This window comes from Protobothrops mucrosquamatus, unplaced genomic scaffold (assembly GCF_001527695.2).
Source record: "Protobothrops mucrosquamatus isolate PMUCROS unplaced genomic scaffold, P.Mucros_1.0 scaffold_6, whole genome shotgun sequence".
In the NCBI taxonomy this organism is placed as follows: domain Eukaryota; kingdom Metazoa; phylum Chordata; class Lepidosauria; order Squamata; family Viperidae; genus Protobothrops; species Protobothrops mucrosquamatus.
The window spans coordinates 2,282,974-2,303,849 of record NW_015386082.1 but is presented as its reverse complement, the minus strand read 5'-3'; the positions used below and the strand labels follow the sequence as shown (position 1 = coordinate 2,303,849).

Genomic DNA, 20,876 nt, shown 5'->3' with positions numbered 1-20,876 from the left:
CACACTTTTCCTTTACTGAATTCTCCCCGTGAGTTTTCTGTAAATACATGCACTTTTATTCTCCCTGCCTCTGTGATAGCTAGTAGCCTTCTGTATAGGACCAGGGTGCCCCTCTTTCTTTATATAAATAAGTTTTCAGTAAAATAGAAGTTTGTTAAATTAAGTCAAGTCTGTATTCTTTCCTTGGCCTTGCTCATAATAACCATCTTGAATTTGGAGGAAGCTAAGGTGGTAATTATTTGTACATTAGTAATGTTCACTTCATGTTTTGATTATAACTATAATTGTAGTGTTTTATTCACATTGTATATAGGGTTTATATAATTTTAACCTTTTCATATTATAAACTGCCCAGAATTTTAAGATGGGCAGCCAATAAATTAAATAAATCAATAAATAGGGGACTCAAAGGAATATTCTTCCATTTTAAAATGAGAATAATATGGAAACATGAATGTCAGAGAAAAGGAGACATCCATAAGCCAGCTTTTTGTGGGGTTATTTTTATGGGTAAAAATAGATGAAGTATTTTTGCAATCTGAAGTGGTCCAGCTCAGATTCAACTTAATAAAAAGGGAACCAAGCTGGAATAAAAAATGGCTGCTGTGATGGGCTAAAGATGGGACACTTTAAGTTAAAATTGTTTTAAGTCCTATTTGATTGAGTAAACAACAACAATAATAATAAAGTTGGAAGGGACCTTGGAGGTCATCTAGTCCAACCCCCTGCTCAGGCAGGAAACCCTATACTATTTCAGACAAATGGCTGTCCAGTCTCTTCTTAAAAGTGTTGGAGCATTCACCGCTTCTGGAGGCAGGTTGTTCCATTGGTTAATTGTTCTAATTGTCAGGAAATTTCTCCTTAGTTCTAGGTTGCTTCTCTCCTTGGTTAGTTTCCATCTGTTGTTTCTTGTCCTGCCTTCAGGCGCTTTGGAGAATACCTTGACTCCCTCTTCTTTGTGGCAGCCCCTGAAATATTGGAACACTGATATAATTTCCCAGATGCATCCAATTGACTGGATGCATCCAGCACACTAAGCCAAAAGCAAAAAAGCCACATTTACTAATCCCATAGTGAATTCTGCTTGCTTTTTTTCTTGAGTGCAATCATATTTTTTAAGGCAAGGTTGCATTTCAGGAAGCTTTTTCTTTTATAAGAGGAAGTTGTGGAAGCAAATACCTAGTTCCCAAATCATACAATTTCCTGTAGTGCTTGTGGTTTATTTAACCCTATTACTAGGTATGCATACCAGACTAAATGAAAACAAAGTAAACCACATCTGTCTGTCTGTCTGTCTGTCTATCTATCTATCTATCCTACCCACCCATCCATCCATCCATCAAATTTGTATGGCCACTCATTTCACAAGAAATAATTCACAACTGTGTACAACAAATGATCTAAGACAATAAATATGTTCAAAGTAGTCAAACTGAAGTTTTAAAAGCAAAAAACAAACGAGTTTAGATCATCAAGGGAGCACCTCAAGATTTCACAGGTCCCCTGAGATTCCCAGGCCTTGATGACATAATCAGTGACTTCAGAAAATAAGTAGGAGTGGAGCTGACCTCATCTCAGGAGTAGGGGAATGTGTGTGTGTGTATAGAGGAAGAATGTTTCATAAGATAGATAAAGGGGTGTGTATGCGTGTATGAGTGTGTGTAGGGGAAGAATGGTCCATAAGGTAGGCAGGGGTATGTGGGGGTATGTTGCAGTGATGGAATTCAGCCAGAGGTCCATGTTGGTTACATTTGCCAGCAAGAAATACATTGGATGGAAGCAACTCCAAATAGGTTACAGGTTGCAGCAGGCAGGCTAAACTATTTTAAATTGATTTTTTTTCACCAGTCTCATCGCCCTGGTAGCCAAAATTAGGCCAGATCGTGGCTAGAGGAACTTGGCGGTTCTTCCAGCACAGAGCAAAAGAGCCGCAGGGACGAAATCCGCCCCGCCGGGACTGAGCCAGAATCGGCGCCTGCGTTTTGAATCTCGCGCTCTCGCCGCGCGGTGAAGGCTGGTCGGACGCCCCGGGTCCAGCTCGTAGCGCGCAAAGGTCGGGCAGGACCAAAGCGATCACGTGAGAAGCTTTAGGGAAAAAAAACAACATCGTAGTTCCCGAGTTGGGCTGGGTATTAAGCTGTACTGCAAGGCTCGCTTTTAAACTCGGCTCGCCGCTTCCCCTTCTTCAGAGGCGGCGGACGGGAAGCTTGAGCCTTACGACTGTTGCCCTGAAGATTGACGTGCCGTCGTCAAGATGTTGCTGACGGAAAGTATTATTCTGATATTGTCGCTGCGGACTCTGAGTTCAGGTAAGTTTGGAGGGAGATGGCTTCTTCTCTCTTCTTTTTTTTTCCCAGATCGTGTAGCTAATTTAAAACGCGCGCACGCGCGCACACACACACACACACACACACACAAAGTTTACGGGGGATGGAACACGATTGGAGAACGGTGCTCCTTTTGTGTTGTTGAATTTAAAACCGACCGGCATCTCGAGGCTAACCCGAGCGTAAGATCCATGGTTATTTTATTGGTATTGAGATTTAAGAAACTTGCCTTGTGCTTAGCCTCTTCACCCTGTCAGCTATGCAAGGCTCCCTCCGTGGAAGAAAATGAGGAAGGCGGCAGAATCTGAACGAGTAATCGTGGGTTGAAATCTCTGCGGAAATCTCTTATAGATCCTCTTTTTAGAGCCAGCCCATCTCCCTTAGGTTGTTGGTGAACTACTACTCCCAGCAGTTTCAGCCAGTGTGATCTTTCTCCTTTTGGGGAATTTTTAGCCTTTTACAGTAAAAACTGCTGCAAGTCTGCAGATGCAAGCAGTATTAGTACTTTCAGGCACTCTCCCCCCCTCTTTTGTATTTTGGTTGGCATCTTTTTTTCTTTGTTATCCACATATTTCTCTGATCTCTGGTGACAGCTTGGCACAGAGCTAGGAGATACGAGCTTTGATTCCAGAATTCAGCCAAGCAGGCTTGTTTGGAATGTGGCTGTAAAATATCTAGTCCTTTAATGGGTAGGTTATTTAAAACAAGTTTTTAAATTTGCCTAAAAGGAAACTTCCCAATTAGGCAGTCATTCTTTTTTTTAAAGGTAGCATTCTAACATTAGATACTCAAGAACTACTATATAAATTAAATTTAAATTGTATAACTTCTTCTTCCAAATATGGAAGTATTTCTTCAAAGACAAAGTGTATATATGGTGCAGCAGGCATTTTCATAGACAAATTAAAAAAATGAAATAATAATGGAGGAATAGTGACCTACCCAAATTCCTTGGTGAGTTTCCATGACTGAGGAAGTTGGGAGTCTTTAGTTTTAGCCAGACTTCTCTGTGCTTCACCAACTATTATAGGAGCAAACCCCAATAAAATCAGAAAATGTTTATTTATTAAATGTATAGGCTGCCCATCTCACTATTGATACTATTTCAGAATAAATGTTTGTGGGATTATTCTACCAGGTATCTTTCAATCAGGTGGCAATAAATAAGAGAGCCAGGTGTTAAGGCTACCATATCAGAGAAGAAAAATCTGGATGGCCACTACATGACACTAGAGAGCTGTAGAACAGTCTAATATGTTTCTATCAAGTGATCTTCTGGATTTTTCCAGACAATATGTGATAGGTCTACATGGTTTTTTTTTAAAATCAGATTTAGTACTTCTTACCACAAGTCTATTCAGATCAGTAGCGTTAAACCTGTACAAATCCTATCTAACTTACCCTGAGCTATTAAACTTGAGCACTGGAGATGAGAGGAACACAGTCCTATACAAATCTATTCTGGTGAGTCCCATTGATTTGAATGGGATTTACTTGTAATAAATCACTATAGGATACCAACCTTTGTTCTTGGAAGGTCTTTAGGTTTGCAGAATATAGTCTTTGAGGCTGAGATCACAATGTGATTTACTCTCACAGTTGCTAATTATGGAGGTAAATCCTATTGAAGAACTGACTTTTAACCACCAACTCTATGTAGGATTATGCCCACTGCACTTGAGAGAATTGGGGTACTCCATTTTATTTATTTTTTCTCTCTTCTCCTCTGCTTTTAATAATGAGTTGTCTATCAAGCACCAGTGTAATTAGGAGTGCCCATTTGTACTGTAGAGAGATGTTATAGTTCTGGATTAAACTATTCTACGTTCCAAATTCTATTTTGACACTGCTTTTAAACAAGTGCTGATACTGTGGGGGAAAGAAGCTAGCAGTATTTTGCATAAGGTTTACACCTACAGATGAGTAGTTACATTGAGGTCAGTAGGACTGATACCGGTATGATGTAAGCTGCTGTAGGAATGTGTCCTCTTGATGGAAGGTGAGCAAAAGGTGTGTAGGAGGCTATCTTGGCAATCTACTTGGCACTGGATTTGGTTATACTATGCAGTCCTTGTTAATATGTGGACCTTGGAGTGTTTTCCAAGTTTGAATCCTGTCTACTAAAGAGATCCAAAGAAATTGTGCCCTCTGGAGTGAGATGGTGGATCCTCTACTGCCAGTTCTTTAATTCCAAGGAGTGGTCTGTTGGGTAGGAGAAAAAGTGCCAAGGTTTAAGAAAGATGAAAGTCACTATCTGGTGTACTCTGTGCCCATCCCACAGATCATCCCATGGGATTGGACAATTGGCACCCTCCAACGTTCCTACCTGCTCTGTGTTTTTTTTCTTTTTCTTTTTAAAAAAAGGGTTTTTTTAGTTAAGAAGACTGACATGTCTCTTTTTTAATTTCCAAGAATGCCCATGGGCTTTATGTGCTGAGCTTCATTTGGAAATATTCAGGAAAAGGAACAAAAGAAAAATGGCTTCAAATAAGTGGGTATTTTCCACACCCTCAAAATATTGCCATCTGTTTGGTCTCTGAAGTGGCAGGATCTATTTTGTTGTATAAACAGACTAAGGAGGATTATAATCTGTATTCATTCAAAAGAAAGGAATGAGTTTAACACATAGATACTGATGGTTTGTCCTGTTGAAGTGGGCAGAGCTTGTCTCGAAAGTAGAGCAGAATTTGGATGCAGATTCCTTGATGTTGACAAAAAAAAATCTTGTTAATGCTTGTGAGTCATGAGACATACTCTGTGATTTATCATAGCTCTAGGATGAATGTCACATCAGGGCCTTCCACTGGGCAGAAAAGATCCATAGACTACCTCACTCTCCCGCTGTCAATGTTGATGAAACACTTAGTGCTCAAAATTTAATCTGGGCCTTGCTGATTAACCCTGTTTGCGTAGGATCCTGCAAAATCGAGGGTATTTCTGGCACTTAAAGTAGCATTGCTATCTCTACTATCTCTGTACTTTGAAAGAACCACATACTGTGCAAGGCCAATTGTACAAGAAAGTATGGAGGAATTATAGGTTTGATGTGGTAGTGTAGAACAGGGATCTCCAACCTTGACAAATTTAAGACTTGTGGACTTGAACTCCCAGAATTCTGGGAATTGAAGTCCACAAGTTTTAAAGTTGCCAAGATTGGTGTATCCTGGTGTAGAAGGAAGAGATTCTTCTGTTGAAATTCTCACAATGGTAGGAGAATACCAAGTCCTCTTGTATTCTTAGCTTTATAAAACATAGTAATTGCTTACTTTTTTTTTCCTTTTAGCTTTTTCAATAAAGGAACCTAAAGAAACAAAACAGGCATGGGGGTATGTTCCTGTCAGAAGCAATGCAAGCATGTTTTGGTGGTTGTACTATGCAGACAGTCCCACTCAGAATTTCACACAACTTCCTCTTATCTTATGGCTGCAGGTAAGTTGGGGGTAATTATTCTAAATCAAGCTATTAAAAGCAGCTGAAAATCAGAAATATTATTTCCGATGTACCACACAAAATTGTATTGTTAATTGTTTGGATTTGTAAGTTGCTTGGAGTGTTTTGTGAGCTTAGCCTCTGCTTTTGAAACATGATTACCAAAATAAGCCAGGCCATTTGCAAATCATTATAGCTGCATAACACTCTAAGCCAGGCATGTCAAACTCACAACGTCGCGTGACGTGTCGCGACGTATCGCGACTTTTTTTCCATTGCCGGCAATGGGGTGGGTGCGATTTTGGCATGACACATCCGGTGCGGGCCGGCAGTTTGACACCCCTGCTCTAAGCCAAAATTGAAGAAACTATATTATGCTAAGCTTCCTTGGAGCTCCATCCTACTTGTTATGTGTTGCTCGTTAAGCTACTTGGAGTATGGAGCTTGTCATTCCTTGCTAATATTTCCCTCATCTCAAACTATGGAAGCTTTTAAAGATTCAAAGCACTGATCACTGGCTAAATATAGCGGAAGGTGACCAGCAAGTCAAGAATTGGGAACAGCAATTCAAATTGTAAGGGCAAAAACTAAGTGATGGCATAGCATAAATGAGCTATAGAATTTCATTGTGGCATTTCATGTAGTCAGGTCCTATGCCTATACAGGTAGTCCTCAATTTACAACCATTTATTTAGTGATCATTGAAAATTACAGCAGCACTGAAAAAAGTGACTGATGACTGTTTTTCACACGTATGACTGTTGCAGCATCCTCATAGTCACGTGATCAAAATTTAGATGCTTGGAAATTGGGTCATATTTATGACGGTTGCAGTGTTCCGGGATCATGTGATCAGCTTTTGCAACCTTTCTGACAAGCAAAGCCAATGGGGAAGTCAGATTCACTTAACAACCAGGTTACTAATTTAACAACTGCAGTGATTCACTTAACAACTGTGGCCTAGAAAGATTGTAAATGAGGCAAAACTCCCTTAACAACTGTCTTGCTTAGCAACAGAGATTTTGGACTCAGTTGTGATTGTAAGTCAAAGACTACCTGTAACAAGCAGGAATTAAGTTTAGCTTGGAAAATTCAGAAATTCTGCCTGATGGGCATCTTTTAAAGGCCTGCAATTCCTTTCCATATAGACCAGGGGTAGTCAACCTTGGCTTTTTTATGACTCGTGGACTTCAACTCCCAGAATTCCTGAGCCAACCATGCTGAGGGAAAAGGGAGAAGTTTCCAAGCTGAGCCATGCTGGCTCAGGAATTCTGGGAGTTGAAGTGCACGAGTCATAAAAGAGCCAAGGTTGACTACCCCTGATATAGACTAACATAGCACTTGGCTGCCCTTTCTGAGAAAAAGTTCTACAGGATTCTATCTGGATTTGCGTTATAATCTTGGAATGGAGCCATTATGTTCATCACACCTCCTTTTCTTGGGAGATAAATGGAAAAATAAAGATAGTAAGAAAAATGTTTGATATATTTCCCTCCATTTCTCATCTCTATGTTTCCACAGGGAGGCCCAGGAGCTTCAAGTTGCGGGTATGGAAATTTTGAAGAGATTGGCCCTCTAGATGCTGATCTAAAACCAAGAAATACAACTTGGGTATTTGTCTTAACTTATAGTGGGAAGATTGGGCATGTTCTGGCAGGCTACGTAAAAAAAATGGCTAATTTCCAATATGTTGATTTTTGAAATGTAGACTTTGAGATCTTTCTTGCTTCTTTTCCTTTAAACAGCCCATTTACTGTATGCTTCTGAAGCTGTCTATTATTTAAAGTGATCTTACTCCTACTGTACATCTCATTCAGGAGCCTAATAGATTACATGTCTTTATGCCAGGAAATCTTTATGTGCTCTATTTTTCGGTATTATCCTTGTGTTAAACAAACCAAGTAAAACTTTAGATATTACTTTGGATTCATTTTTAAAGATTACTAGTAAGGCTGCTCTTCACTATCCTGAAAGTCAAATAAAAACATGTATATTAAAAAGATAAATATATATACACACATGTACACACCAATGTACGCATAAACACACAGACAGACAGACAGACAGACAGACAGAAACATCTAGATAATTTATAAAACGTTAAAAGAATGAACTTAAAATTTGGGGAAATTTTGTTTAGAACCACAAATTATGGAAGGTATGACTCTGCAAAGTTTGCAAGTATTAAAAACCGGAATAAAGACTTCTATGGCTGAGGTTGCCTATGAATAAGAATAGCTAATGCTAAGAGATATTTAATAAATGCCTCTAGGCTTAAAATATAGCAATAATAAGTAATGCGCTATCCTTTCAATGCAAAATAAGCTCTCCCATCGTGTCTTTGTGGGAACCTTTCAAAGACTCCTCCTTTCATTGTGATTCCTTTATGCTGCTCTCCCTCCGTGTGTGTTGCTGATGTCAGTGTTTCCTTTGGGTGGTGTAGCTGCAGGCAGCAAGTCTTCTCTTTGTTGACAATCCTGTTGGCACCGGATACAGTTACGTTAATGACACCCTTGCCTACGCCACTAATCTCAGCATGGTCGCTTCGGATATGATGGTGGTTCTCCGAGAGTTCTTTAAATCAAAGGTGGAATTCCAGGCAAGTACAGCTGGAACAGCCCATGGAAAGCCATATTGTCCACTACACTGTATGAAGCCCATAAACTACACATTAGCACCTACTCAGGCATTGCAAAACTGAAGTACACATCACACAAGTCTTTTAAGCTCTGCTGACATTTATCAAATGGCTTTGGGAAGGAAACCTTGCTTAAATCTCTTAAAATTGCACATATGCTGGGCTTCCTTGCAAATCAGCATCTTGACCAATTGGGATCCTTGTTCATGCCACTAATAGTTATGCTTGCAAAGGCTCCTGCAGACTGTTATCCTGAACGGTATCTGTTAGAGCAGTGGTTCTCAACCTTTTTAATGCCGCGACCCCAACCGGTCGTAAGTCGAGGACTAAACCGGTCGTAAGTCGAGGACTACCCAACCGGTCGTAAGTCGAGGACTTGCCCGGGAGCGCTGCGCATGCGTGGTTCTGCCCCCTGCGCCGGCCGAGGCGTAGCTGGCAAGCGGCAGAGACGGAGCAGGCCGACCACCAGCTGGCCCAGCCCAAGGGAGGTAAGGCACCCGCCGGAAAAGGGGAAAAAATGGCAGACAAAAAAAATGGCGGACAGCCTTGCTTGGCGACCCCCATGAAATGGTCGATCGACCCCAAATGGGGTCCCGACCCACAGGTTGAGAACCACTGTGTTAGAGGGCAAGGCCTGTTGGGAGTGCTGACCTAGCAGGAATTCACAATTTGAGTGTGCCCGAAGTCTAGATTTAACCCCTCTTTTCCCTCCTTCAAAGTCTCTCAGAATATGAGGCAAATGATGGTGTGTTGAAAGGTTCCTCATTCCTGCTAGCGTAGAGATTTCTCTCTTCTGAAAATTGGTCCTTTAATGGAAGCCAGCCCATGTGCAATACTTTAATGGAGTGTTTTATAATCCTAGGCCTAATTTTGCCTGGAAAGGCTTAGGGCGTAAGACCAGTCCTAGGAAGTAGGTTTTTTTTACTATGATCAGAGGGAGATATGAAGGGTTCCTGCAAATTCATTGGGTTGCTCTGTCATTAAAATGGAGTGGATTCTCTAACTTCAGGAGGGAATAAAATTAAATGTTAGTTTTTTATTTTTGGATTGAAATCCCAAATGTCCTAGTTGATGTGTAAATTACTTCATTTGGTGTACGGGTAAAACATGAGTTATGACTGGTCACTTAGTGTTACAACAGACCCCCCCCCCAAAAAAAGGTACCTGTACTTACAACCATAATCAAAGTTCTGACAATTGCTTCTCCCCCCCCCCCTCCCAGTGGTGACATAATTGCATTTTGGGTGCTCGGTAACCAGCTTGCCTTTATGTGATTTACAAAGCTTTTTGCCAGAAACCAGGGTTTGCTTAGTGACTGTGGCATTTGCTTAACAATTGCAGTAAAAAACATAAAATTGGGCCTGATTATATGACATAATCTGCTTTGCACTGTAATGAATCCCATACCTGTGGAACGGGCAGGACAGACATGCAAGGGGGTGTCTTTTACTTGGCCTTATAGCTGCAGAAGGAGGCCATTTTGCTTTGCTCTTCTGAGGAAAGATTTACCTGTAGGGTTTATGGGCATCAAGCAAGAGGAAGAAAAGAGTAAAGGTTTATATACTGAGCAATTCTTTTATTTTTGTGGAACGTTGCTCAAACTCTTTAATTTTTTTAATGCATTTTTCCTTTCAGACAATCCCCTTCTACATCTTTTCCGAATCTTATGGAGGAAAAATGGCAGCTGCAATTGCTCTGGAAGTTCATAAGGTAAAATTGATCTTTTCCTCTCAGAGAAAATGGATTCTCTCAGGGTAGCTTAGATGTCTTCTGCAAGATCTTGAGGGAAGAATAAATGAGGCATATAAAATCCTCCTCAAATCAAGGTTGATTCCTGATTATTATATGGACACATTAATGTAGTTTCTTTGGTAACAAGATGGAAGTGTTTTACTACTGCTTCTGGGATGTGTTTCTGACCTCCCGGTCTACTGTAGTCTATGACCCTTGGCTTTCTGATGCTCTCCTTTCCCAGCATTAACTAGATTTGACTGCCTTTGCTTTTTTCAGATCAGTCAAAACTGGCCAAGTGCTGTCACCTGTGATGTGAAATATATATATATTCCCATGTCAGGTGTGAAAGATCAGGTCTACATGTGGTTCAATTAAACTGATTTATTGTTATAGACCAGTGGTTTTCAACCTTTACTTCATCACTGGCCCCCTTTAAATATCTTTTGTGGCCACAGACTGTGGCCATGAACCTCCAAGACTTAACTCAAGATTTAAAACATAGTATTTCTTCAAGCCTTCATGGATCCCCAGGGAATCTGTGGACCACAGGTTGAGAACCACTGCTATAGCCTATGCACCAGAAACTTCTCTACTAACAGCACCTGCTTAGAGTTAGATAAGAGTCATGTGGATATGTGGACTTTGCATGAGACTCAGGCACCAGGTGCAATCTTCAGACCAAAAGCTATTGTACATCCCTGCTGCAGCCAGTTGTGTAAGCGCACATTGGCAGTAGGAGCCCTGGGTTAGCTAGTGATTGAGTAGCTACTCTTTCCCCTTACGATTATCAGAAAATGTGGAAGAAAATTAATGTGGGAGGGAGGGAGGGAGAGAAGGAAGGAAGTAAAATGTAATGTACAAGTTACATAATATCAAGTACATTTTTGATTAAAGAGATCTTGGGAGGACCAAGCTCATCAGATGTGTCTGTTCCAGACTTGATTCCTGGCATAGACCTGATAACTAGCACAGTGGAGGCAAAGAATGTTAGTACTGAGCTAAAATAAACTGCATAGGCAGCAAAGTCCACTGACAAGATGGTGAGCACAAGGCAAGTCCCGCCTCTTTTGTCCATTCGTCATTGCACAAGCTTTCAGAGGGGCAAGGCTTACACTCCATCCACCACCTTCCTGATCTTGACATGCACACGGGCCCGCCTGTGTGTGAAATTGCTAGAGATTTGATTGTTTTTAACCAAGAAGCAACTTCCTTAGCTGTAGCATCAGCTAAGAAATTGACGTACTTGAAAATTCTGCAGTTCCTGTTTGCCTTCTTCCTACCCTTAAGGGAAGGTGCTTGAAAATATATGATACATTTACCTCAGAATACTTAGATTTTAATTAAGCATTAATTCTGTTTTTTAAGGCTATTCAAGCTGGAACAATCAAGTGCAATTTTCATGGAGTAGCCCTTGGTGATTCATGGATTTCTCCTCTAGGTATATTCATGTGGAGCTAAGTACATCTGTGCTATTATGTATCTTCCAATGTATTTCTTGCCTCTTTCTGGCAAAGTCTGAAAAAAAGTTATGGATGTTTTAAGATTCGGTACCAGCAACTCAGGTTCAAGTGAGAATGTAGAAGGTTGGTTTTATCTCAATTTGACTTCAGGTACTTTAGGATTAAAATCTCTTCTCTCCATCTTATCTGTATACCGAAATTATTCAGTTCTGCTTGTCTGTTAGATAATTTTTGGAGACTGAGGAAGTTTAATATGGAATCCTTGGTGCTCTCTGCAGTTGTTTTATTACATGACTAAATAACACCAATGATGTTACCTAGTTAGGTAATAAAATGTCTGAACTAAGTTCAGAGAGCGCTAAAGATTCTACAGTTCAACCCTGAGCTACAGATATTCTCTTCTATTGGAAATGTAATATTCCAGCCACTGAGAATTATATGTTCCATTATATATGGCTTTCTGGTTGGTTATTTTAAGTATGATTAAACTGGGCAATTTTTATCTTAAAGGAAAGAAGATATTGCATGTTGGAATAGGAGATCCAACACATGATCCTGATTATTGTAAACAGAATGTCAGAATGCCGTTACTAGATACACAATGGCCGTTGTCAGTAAGAGTCTGGATTGGGCTTCCCACGTGATTTGAAAATTGTCCAGAGGGTTTACTCCCCCCTTCATAATCTTGGCTATTCTTCAGAATATGTAATACCAACACGAATAAGATCTTTTTAAAAATGTGAATAGTTTAATGTCATCCTCCTCAGCCTGGTAGCATCAAGATATGTTAGTTAGAATACAGGCCTTTCAGCACCCAGCCAGCATGGCTATCCCTCCAATCTGGGGATGATGGAAATTTTGTATCAATGCTCCTGGAAGACACCAGATTTTGATACTTTGGGATAATAAACAGTTTGATGCTAAATTAGATCTCCATGGATTTAGAGATTTTTGTGAGGTTCCACTGATGCCACTTTAAAAATTAGGAGTTCTTTCCCTGCACTGATGCTGCTGCTGCCGCCTCTTCCTTCTCCTCCTCCTCCTCCTCCTCCTTTTGAAAAGCTGCCAATTTCAAATTGCTAGGATTGATTTTATATAAGTTCTTATTCTGTCCTGGTGCAGAAAATACTCAGGAACTTAAACAGTTTAAATAGAGCTTTAAATAGAGAAATGTGAGAAAGATACTAAGATATGCCCACTATTCTGTTTTATTTTTTTTTAAAAGCCAATCTTAATTTTTGTTTCTTTTAGATTCTGTGCTTGCTTGGGGGCCTTACCTGTATAGCACTGTAAGTATATACTCCATGTGTTTTTTTAAAAGTTTATTAATGTTCTTACAACTACCAGGAAGAACAAAAAAACCCAAACTTTTGAATACAATTTGTACAAAATATAAAACTCTGAATAAAACTAACACAAGAAGGGGAGAAAAATAAAAATAACTTGAACTATTCTACTTTAATAAATAGGGTAAGTAAACTTTACTACTATGCAGATATATCAAGATTACCTTTATATCAAAATTCATGCAACTTTGTTTTTAAAGCACAATTTAATCCTTGACCATACAACATCTAATGAACCTGTTTTGCTGCCAATAAAGAGTCAATTCAAGTCTGAGAGTCAACAAATTTCATTGAGCCTAGCTTGAAAAATGCTAGATGCTTCCTTCCTTCCTTTTTTTTCTCTTCCTCTGCTTTTTGACTGTTCATGAGAGTTGCCATGTTGGATCAGACCAGAAATGTTCCTCTATTCCTGGAATTTGTAGTCAGCAAGTTCATAGAACGTTATGATCAACATTTGATTGCTTATAAACATAGGCTAGAAGGAAGGAAGCAATTGGGCCTCAAAAGGCTACATCTGCTCTCAGTGCATACTTGGGATCTACTTAAGTGTTCGTCATGCAAGCACATATTCTCCATGTCCCCCCCTTTCGGTACAGCTGCTCCAGCTGCCCTTAGCTGTTTTTGATCCCTGAAGATGCCACCTAATGGCATTGGTATTAAACTAGGCTTGAACAGCAGGGTCTCAAGTGTGCTGAGATTTATCTGCCCCGCCAATAGGCCATAATGTAAGATCCGCTTGAAAGGAAACTATCTAAAGCATAGGTGGTAAATACAGACTCTTTAGAACATCACAATTCCCTTTACTGAGGACTTCTAATAGTTTCTGTTTGTTGACTTTGCTCAGATTAATAAAGACCTTCTACCAGTCCTTTAATATATCATTCTAGGTAGCCTCTATATTTCCTTTGAAGCCATTGCAAATAATATCTTGTTAAAATACACATTGATATTGGGGTGATTTGCTGCCCAGTTTATATTCCTTTGAAAATACTTGAGGCATTATATGCAATGTTGGTTCTGAATTTCTTTTTTCCCCACTTTTCTACTGTGCCCTCACCCCACTCCCTATACTGCAGTCTTTCCTGGATGATCAAGGCTTGAAGGAAGTCACTATTGCTGCCAAGAAGATCTTGAATGCAATGAATACAGGGGCATTTAAGCTTGCTACCCTGCTTTGGGATAAAGCAGAGGATATCATAGAAAAGGTAAAGAGATTGATTTAATTGATTATGTGCCATCAACCTGATGGCAGCTTCTAGGGACCATACGGGCAGATTTTGTCTCTGACGGTTTGTCTCCAGCTTGGTCTTCAGGGTCTCCCCATGATGCACTGATCATCGTTGTAACTGAGTCCATCTACCTTGTCATCCTCTTCTTTCCTTTCCTTTCCATTTTCCCAGCATTTTAGACTTCTAAGAGAGCTTGGTCTTCACTTAACATAAAGCCTGGTGACTTGACTAAGAATTCTGGATGGATTTCTTCTATGATCCATGTTTTGGTTTTCTTGGCTATCTATGGTATCCTCAGGAGTCTTCTTCAGCACCAAACCTTAGAGCAAACCATGTCTCTTGTTGTAGAATCTCTATCCTTAATGTCATTTCTTTTCTTGTCTAGAACACAAATGGTGTGAATTTCTATAACATTCTAAAACATGACTCTTCAAACGACGCAGCTCTTTCGTCTGCTGCAACTGAAACCACCCCATTTTGTAAGTTGAGACAGAACTCTTTTTAGCAAGAAATAGTAGTTTTAAAAGATCAAAGATGTAGCCCAGGGTCTCCAAACTTGGCAACGTCTCCCATGCTGGCTGGGGAATTCTGGGAGTTGAAGTCCACACGTCTTAAAGTTGCCAAGTTTGGAGACCCCTGGTGTAGCTCCTTTACAGATGCTAAAATGGGTTTAGCAGTTGTTACCTTTTTCCACAGATAATCTTGGGAACTCCAGTTTGTAATGTCTGAACTCATCACATACTAGCCCGAGAGAGAGAGAGAGAGAGAGAGAGAGAGAGAGAGAGAGAGAGAGAGAGAGAGAGAGAGAGAGAGAGAGAGAGAGAGAGAGATATTCTCCTTCCCTGCTTCTGTGCTCTAAAAGAAGTTGCTGAAATAAAGAAAGTTTCAGGAACTCAACAATGGAGTCTTGCATGAAAAGATGACAGTTCTGATTATCTATACAAGCATCTATACAAGCAACTGTTCTGTGATTGTCATATTGGATCTCCATTGTTGATAAATCCCTAACACTACAGACTGCCAACTTCTGAACTGCACAAATTGCTTGAGCTGAGCATTACAAAATTAATGCATTAAAAAAATAGAATAAAGGTATTTTTTTATTAGTCTTGTCAGAACTTTTATTTTTTGCTTGGTGAGTGGGATAAGCTTTTGCAATTGAGGGCCATAATGCATGTACAAGATTTGGGATTTGACAGAAGGACTGCTAGATAGGATCTAGACAGGATCTACTTACTTCTGACTAGATCTGATTTTGGTAGGCTGCCACTGATTCACTGTTCAGAAGTCATGAATAGATGTCCCTTTACATGACTGGAGCCACATTTCTGTGGTTTTAATTTAAATTTAATCACTTTACTTTAATTTACTTTAATTAATTATTGACCTGCTGCTATATTGGGTCTGGGGGAGGCAGGAGGAGGGTTGTTTTTTGTTTTGTTTTATTTTGTATATTTATGATTTAGTTGTTGCAATTGATGTTTGTGTGTGTTAGAGAGAGAGAGAGAGAGAGAGAGAGAGAGAGAGAGAGAGAGAGAGAGAGAGAGAGAGAGAACAGAAGATAGAATATTAGGTTTGGGAGGGACCTTGAGGTCTTCTGGTCCAACCCCGCTCAAGCAGGAGATCCTATACCATTTCAGACAAAAGGCTGTCCAGTCTCTTCTTTAAAAATCTCTACTTATGGAACACCCACAGAAAGCGAGAGAAAGAAATTCTTTTGGAATTTCTGCACCAAAGAATAGGGCATCCATCTATACAAGGGGGTCCCTTTCCGGTAAACCTCAAATGCTATTTTTTCTTTCTCTTCTTTCTTCAGTAAAATTGTTCCAGCATCATGTACAAAATCAAATTAAAGACAAGCTGAATGACCTGATGAATGGGCCCATCAGAAAGAAGCTGAAAATAATTCCAGACCATGTCAAATGGGGAGGTATTGTAATATCTACTGACTCCATCTAACACTCATGTAGTTTGTTGCACGGTATATCATAGCTGACTGGAGAATGAAGAACTCTTTGATGAAGCTCTTCTCTTAGGAAATTATATTTTTCTATTATGTTAGTTAGGATTGAACAGTGGCAAAATGTATTTTGTCGATCTGCAGTAATTAAACTGATGTACTGTCCTTAAGGGGAGCTGGGGGTATTTATTTATTTATTAAATTTTTGTGCCACCCATCTCAGTGATACAGTGACTCTCTGGGCAGCTTTACAATAACATCCAAAGTGATGGTTCTCCTGAATTTAAATGGAAAAGAGTTATTTTACTTTTCTTTTTACATTTTAACTTATAAAAATGTCATCAAAACAGAAAAGGTAATCTACCTTTTCTTACTCTTTTGTCATCACTCTGCAGGGCAATCAGCAGATGTATTTATGAATATGGCTGAAGACTTTATGAAAAATGCAATTGATATTGTAGACAGCTTGCTGGATGCCAATGTGAATGTCACTGTATACAATGGGCAGCTGGATCTCATTGTTCCTACAATAGGTAAGAGTAGTTTTTCCCGCGGGAGTGGCTTGGTGGAGACAGCAAAGGAGGTCAGTGTTGTCAGGCGCAACTGTATAGAGGTGATCCTCGACTTAATGATCATAATGGAGCCTGCCCATCATGATTGTAACTCGTGACGGTCCTGAAATGGGTCAGTCACGTGACCGGCCTGATTTTACAACCTTTTTTGCAGCAGTTGTTAAATGAATCTGCACTTGTTAAGTCAACCAATGGTGTGTTTTTGTCAAAAACTGGAAGTAAATGCCGGTTTTCAGCACAAATGGCATGAAACGTCAAGTAAGATAAAGTGAAGAGATCAGAAGCAAAAGGTTAGAAATAAATGAGTGAATGGTAGAAGGATGATAGATGGCATAGCTCTAGAAGGAAATTGGGGCTATAGAACCCAGAAATAGCTGGCATAAACTTGTTTGTGGAGGTTATACTCTCCCTTTCATCTTAAAATGGGACTCCTGTCACCCATTCTTCCATACAAGTAGTTGTTCGGATTGCTTTTCGGTTTTAATGATGACATGATCCTTAGCTAAAATACTGGATTTATTTCCTAAGCCCTCTTCATTTCTACTTTGCTGCATTTTGAGACTTCATCAGTCTTTGCAGGCATATGCCAAACTAGATTCTTCTTTTCAGTTACAGTTTATTAACCCAGAGTAAACAATTAGTGTACAGTATAACATTAATCTAGGCAAGCAGTGTGCTGTTTTTTCCTTAATGAGATATGTAAACCAGACCACTATAGTGTGTTCAACAAATCCCGGTGAACAAATCCAGGCTTAGTAATAGGTATGAATGCAGCCTATGTTATCTGCCCACTCAGCTGAGTTTAGTCCGAGTTCTTGTGGTAGATGGCTGTGTTGGTCCTTTGGAGCAAAAATGACTGGAGCTTTCAGGTCTGTTTGATCAAAGGCATTCACATCAATGTCTGGTAGACATAGACTCCCGGCAGTGAGCAGAGTCAGCCTGCGATACTGCATTCTAATTACTGCACTACCATGGCTCTCCACCACGGTAGGTGGGGGAACATCTGTTCAAACTGGACCAGTTTGTTGCAAGATTTTTTATGATAGAGTTATTGATCTCTCTTCTATGTTTAGGGCAAGAAGCTTGGGTCCGGAAGCTAAAATGGCCCAAACTGAAAGAATTTAATGCACTGAATTGGCAGCCTTTGTACACCTGCCCAGAATGCAGAGACACGGCTGCTTTTTATAAATCCTATTGTAATCTGAGCTTCTTCTGGATCCTGAAGGCTGGCCACATGGTAAGTCCTTTCCATGCTTTCAGAGCAAGAATAGGACAGCTTCTGTTTTGTATGTTGTAAGAAGGAAAAACATTTTATAAACACAGCTTTGCGTAGTACAAAAACAAAAGAATAGGGCAAGTATGATGATACCTATGTCCCTTCCATGAAAGAGAGAGTTTGCCAATAAAATGAAAATTTTGGGGAAAAAGAGAGAGAGAGAAAGAAAGAAAGAGGCTGCCATAAGCCAGGCTCTTTCAGTTGATCGTAATAACATATGAAGATTCTTTTTAAATAGTTTTTATTAAATAATTTAACCATGCTAAAAGATAAAACTATTTTTCCCATAATCCTACTTTAATCCATTAGCAATTCCAAAGATCATTGTCATTTCTATCCAAGCGTTGGCATAAAGCTCATAAAGGGTTTTCAGAACTTTATAGAAATATTTCTTATTTCAGCCCCAATCCAAGAAGTCAATTTTATGTTCCATTTGTTGGTTTCTAACAATCTTGATCTTCAGTTCGTCCAATTGCTATCACCGGAGAGAATCTCTAATTAAACTTCCTTTACCCCAGTCTGAAATTTCTTCAAGGTTTTAGAAACCCTCTTTTGTAAATTCAATAATATCTTATCCTGGTCGTTTTTCATCTCCTGGCTTATCATTTGTTTTTCCACTCTGCCATTTCTGTCTTACAATCGACACTTTATTTTACAATGTTTCTACATCAGTTGGAGTTTGTTTTGCCTCTTCATCCTGTCAGTTTATAATTTCTTCCATATTAGTCTCTTCCATGTCTTTCTTTTTTAGAGTCTTCTTCAAAAAATGCATTTGGAGGTGCAGAAATTATTTCTGTCAGTTTAGCTATATGTTTCAGTCACAGTTCTTCAAAAATTCCTTTGAAATGTCTCAAGCATCATAACTTTGTCATTTTATAATCCATAACCACTGCTCTTATTTTAGTTCAAGAATAGATGACAGATTCCCCTCCCTTTTTTTTCTTTCTTTTTTACTATTTGTGCCTGGAACTTTAGTCTTCTTTAGAGTCCCATTTCTTTAATCACAAAAGTATCAGATTTTTTTGTTTTTTGTTTTCAAATTTCAACCATTTTCATTTTTTCCCTGATAGATTAAACCATTTATGTTCCTGCAAAAAAAATAATGTTTTACTGAGTTATTTTAAAAATCTTAGCAAAAGACCTAGCATGCCAAATTCACCTGTTTCCTTAATTCATTTATAACTTTCTTGAATTGCATTTATTTTATGCTCTTTGAATTCTCTAAGCCATTAGCTAGTTTTTCCTCTATTTTGGGATGAAGTTTTAGTCACCAGATTTGTTGCTTGGAAGACCTTTGTTAATTATAAAATCACTATAAATCCAAAAATGGTTAGTAAGTGAGGTTGGATGAACCCAATATCCTTAAAGACTCCACTTGATGGCTTCCCTTATCTCCCAGTGCTCCGACCTATCACTCAATCGCAGTCCTGCAGTCTCTTCATAAGGATTGGTTGTCTGGAGCAGAGGCCCCCAACCTTTTGGGCACCAAGGACCGGTTCTGTGGAGAAAGATTTTTCCGCGGACCAGAGGCGGCGTGGTTTCGTATGCTGCCTGCATCCAGTGGATGGGGCTTCACTTGTTTGCGCGGCCCGGTTGCTGGTATGCCATGGCCGGTCTGGAGCACAAATGGGTGATCTCTCATCCTCTCCTCATCTGTCAACTGAGTTTACTGCCAGTCTGTCAGTCTTGGCTGCATTTTCATCTCCATTCCATCAGAGATGTCTAGTTTGCCATTCCCTCACCCAGAAGTTCATAAGAGATGAAGATCCTAAGGGACTATGTTTAGCTATCCATAATTGAGATAATGGACTTAAATGGACTCCAGAAGATGGTAAAGGACAGGAAGGCCTGGAGGAATGTCCATGGGGTCGCGATAGGTCGGACACGACTTCGCAACTAACAACAACAAAGTTGAGATAATGGAGTCTAAACGTATTTTGTAGTTTTGTCCGGATGAGCAAGGCTTCTACTTCCTTTTTTTATTTTCTCTTTTCTTTAGCCTCAATAAACAATAGATGAATAATATTACAAAACTTGGGGAGGGAATCTTCTCTTCTTTGTGGTCCCCGCGCCCTTTTATTTTATGGCTGCTCCTGTTCTTGTAGCTTTCTGGAAAATCCCTTACAGTTGGCTAACTGATGCTCTTTTGATCTCAGGTCCCGGCTGACCAAGGTGACATGGCACTGAAGATGCTTAGGATGGTCACCCAACAAAAGCAGTGACTAAATTAGAGCCAGCTGGCTTGGCTCTTCTACAAAACAAAAGCAGGTTGTTTGGAATCTTTTTTTTTTTTTTTTGCACCCTGAAGGCAGAAGGAACAATGACACCATTGTGTTTTAATTTTCTCAGACATTATGCAAGGCATTTTAAGGAGACACGGATGAAAATAATTCACTATCTCCTGTGGTTACTTCTTTTGTGAAATGTGAAGATCCACTTTTGGTTAGCGTATCCTTAAATGCTGGAAAAGGAAGATGTTAATAAATCATGGATGGGCTTCTTGTAGGCCGTGTTTGGCCTCTGTGTTACAACCTCAGAAGATCCTCGTTTTGTCCTGCAACATCTGGTAAAATTGGTGAGATATCCTTTTGGGGTAGGTTTTGCCAAAACGAAGTAGAGATGGCTCAATCAGCCTTCTGGAGGCAAAATGCATCCATTTCCATAGCCAGAAAATGGCTCCTATCCAGGTCTCAGCCCCATCCTCTTGGAGAGACTATTGTCCTAGCTTCCAAATAGTCAGGGGTAGCTCCCAGGACAAAAGAGGCTGTCCATTCTTGAAATAATGTTTTCTCAAGGGCAATATTTCCTTTTGATTGATTTTAATTCTTTTATATATATATCCTTTACATGCAAATATTCCACTTGGAGCCTCTTTGTAGATAGCTTCTTGTCCAGACCCATGTAA

General features: G+C 39.7%; 1 protein-coding gene across 1 annotated transcript; it reads left to right on the top strand.

Annotated features, from left to right (window-relative positions):
* Nucleotides 1-2,117: 2,117 nt before the first annotated feature.
* On the top strand, nt 2,118-20,473 carry SCPEP1 (serine carboxypeptidase 1). Its single transcript, XM_015815985.1, has 13 exons — nt 2,118-2,309; nt 5,611-5,756; nt 7,278-7,367; nt 8,200-8,355; nt 10,030-10,104; nt 11,494-11,566; nt 12,840-12,877; nt 14,011-14,139; nt 14,549-14,642; nt 15,980-16,093; nt 16,519-16,656; nt 17,769-17,932; nt 20,128-20,473. Exons 1-13 carry the CDS (start codon nt 2,255-2,257, stop codon nt 20,191-20,193), a joined length of 1,338 nt encoding a protein of 445 aa, XP_015671471.1. The 5' UTR covers nt 2,118-2,254; the 3' UTR covers nt 20,194-20,473.
* The last annotated feature ends 403 nt before the right edge of the window (nt 20,474-20,876 follow it).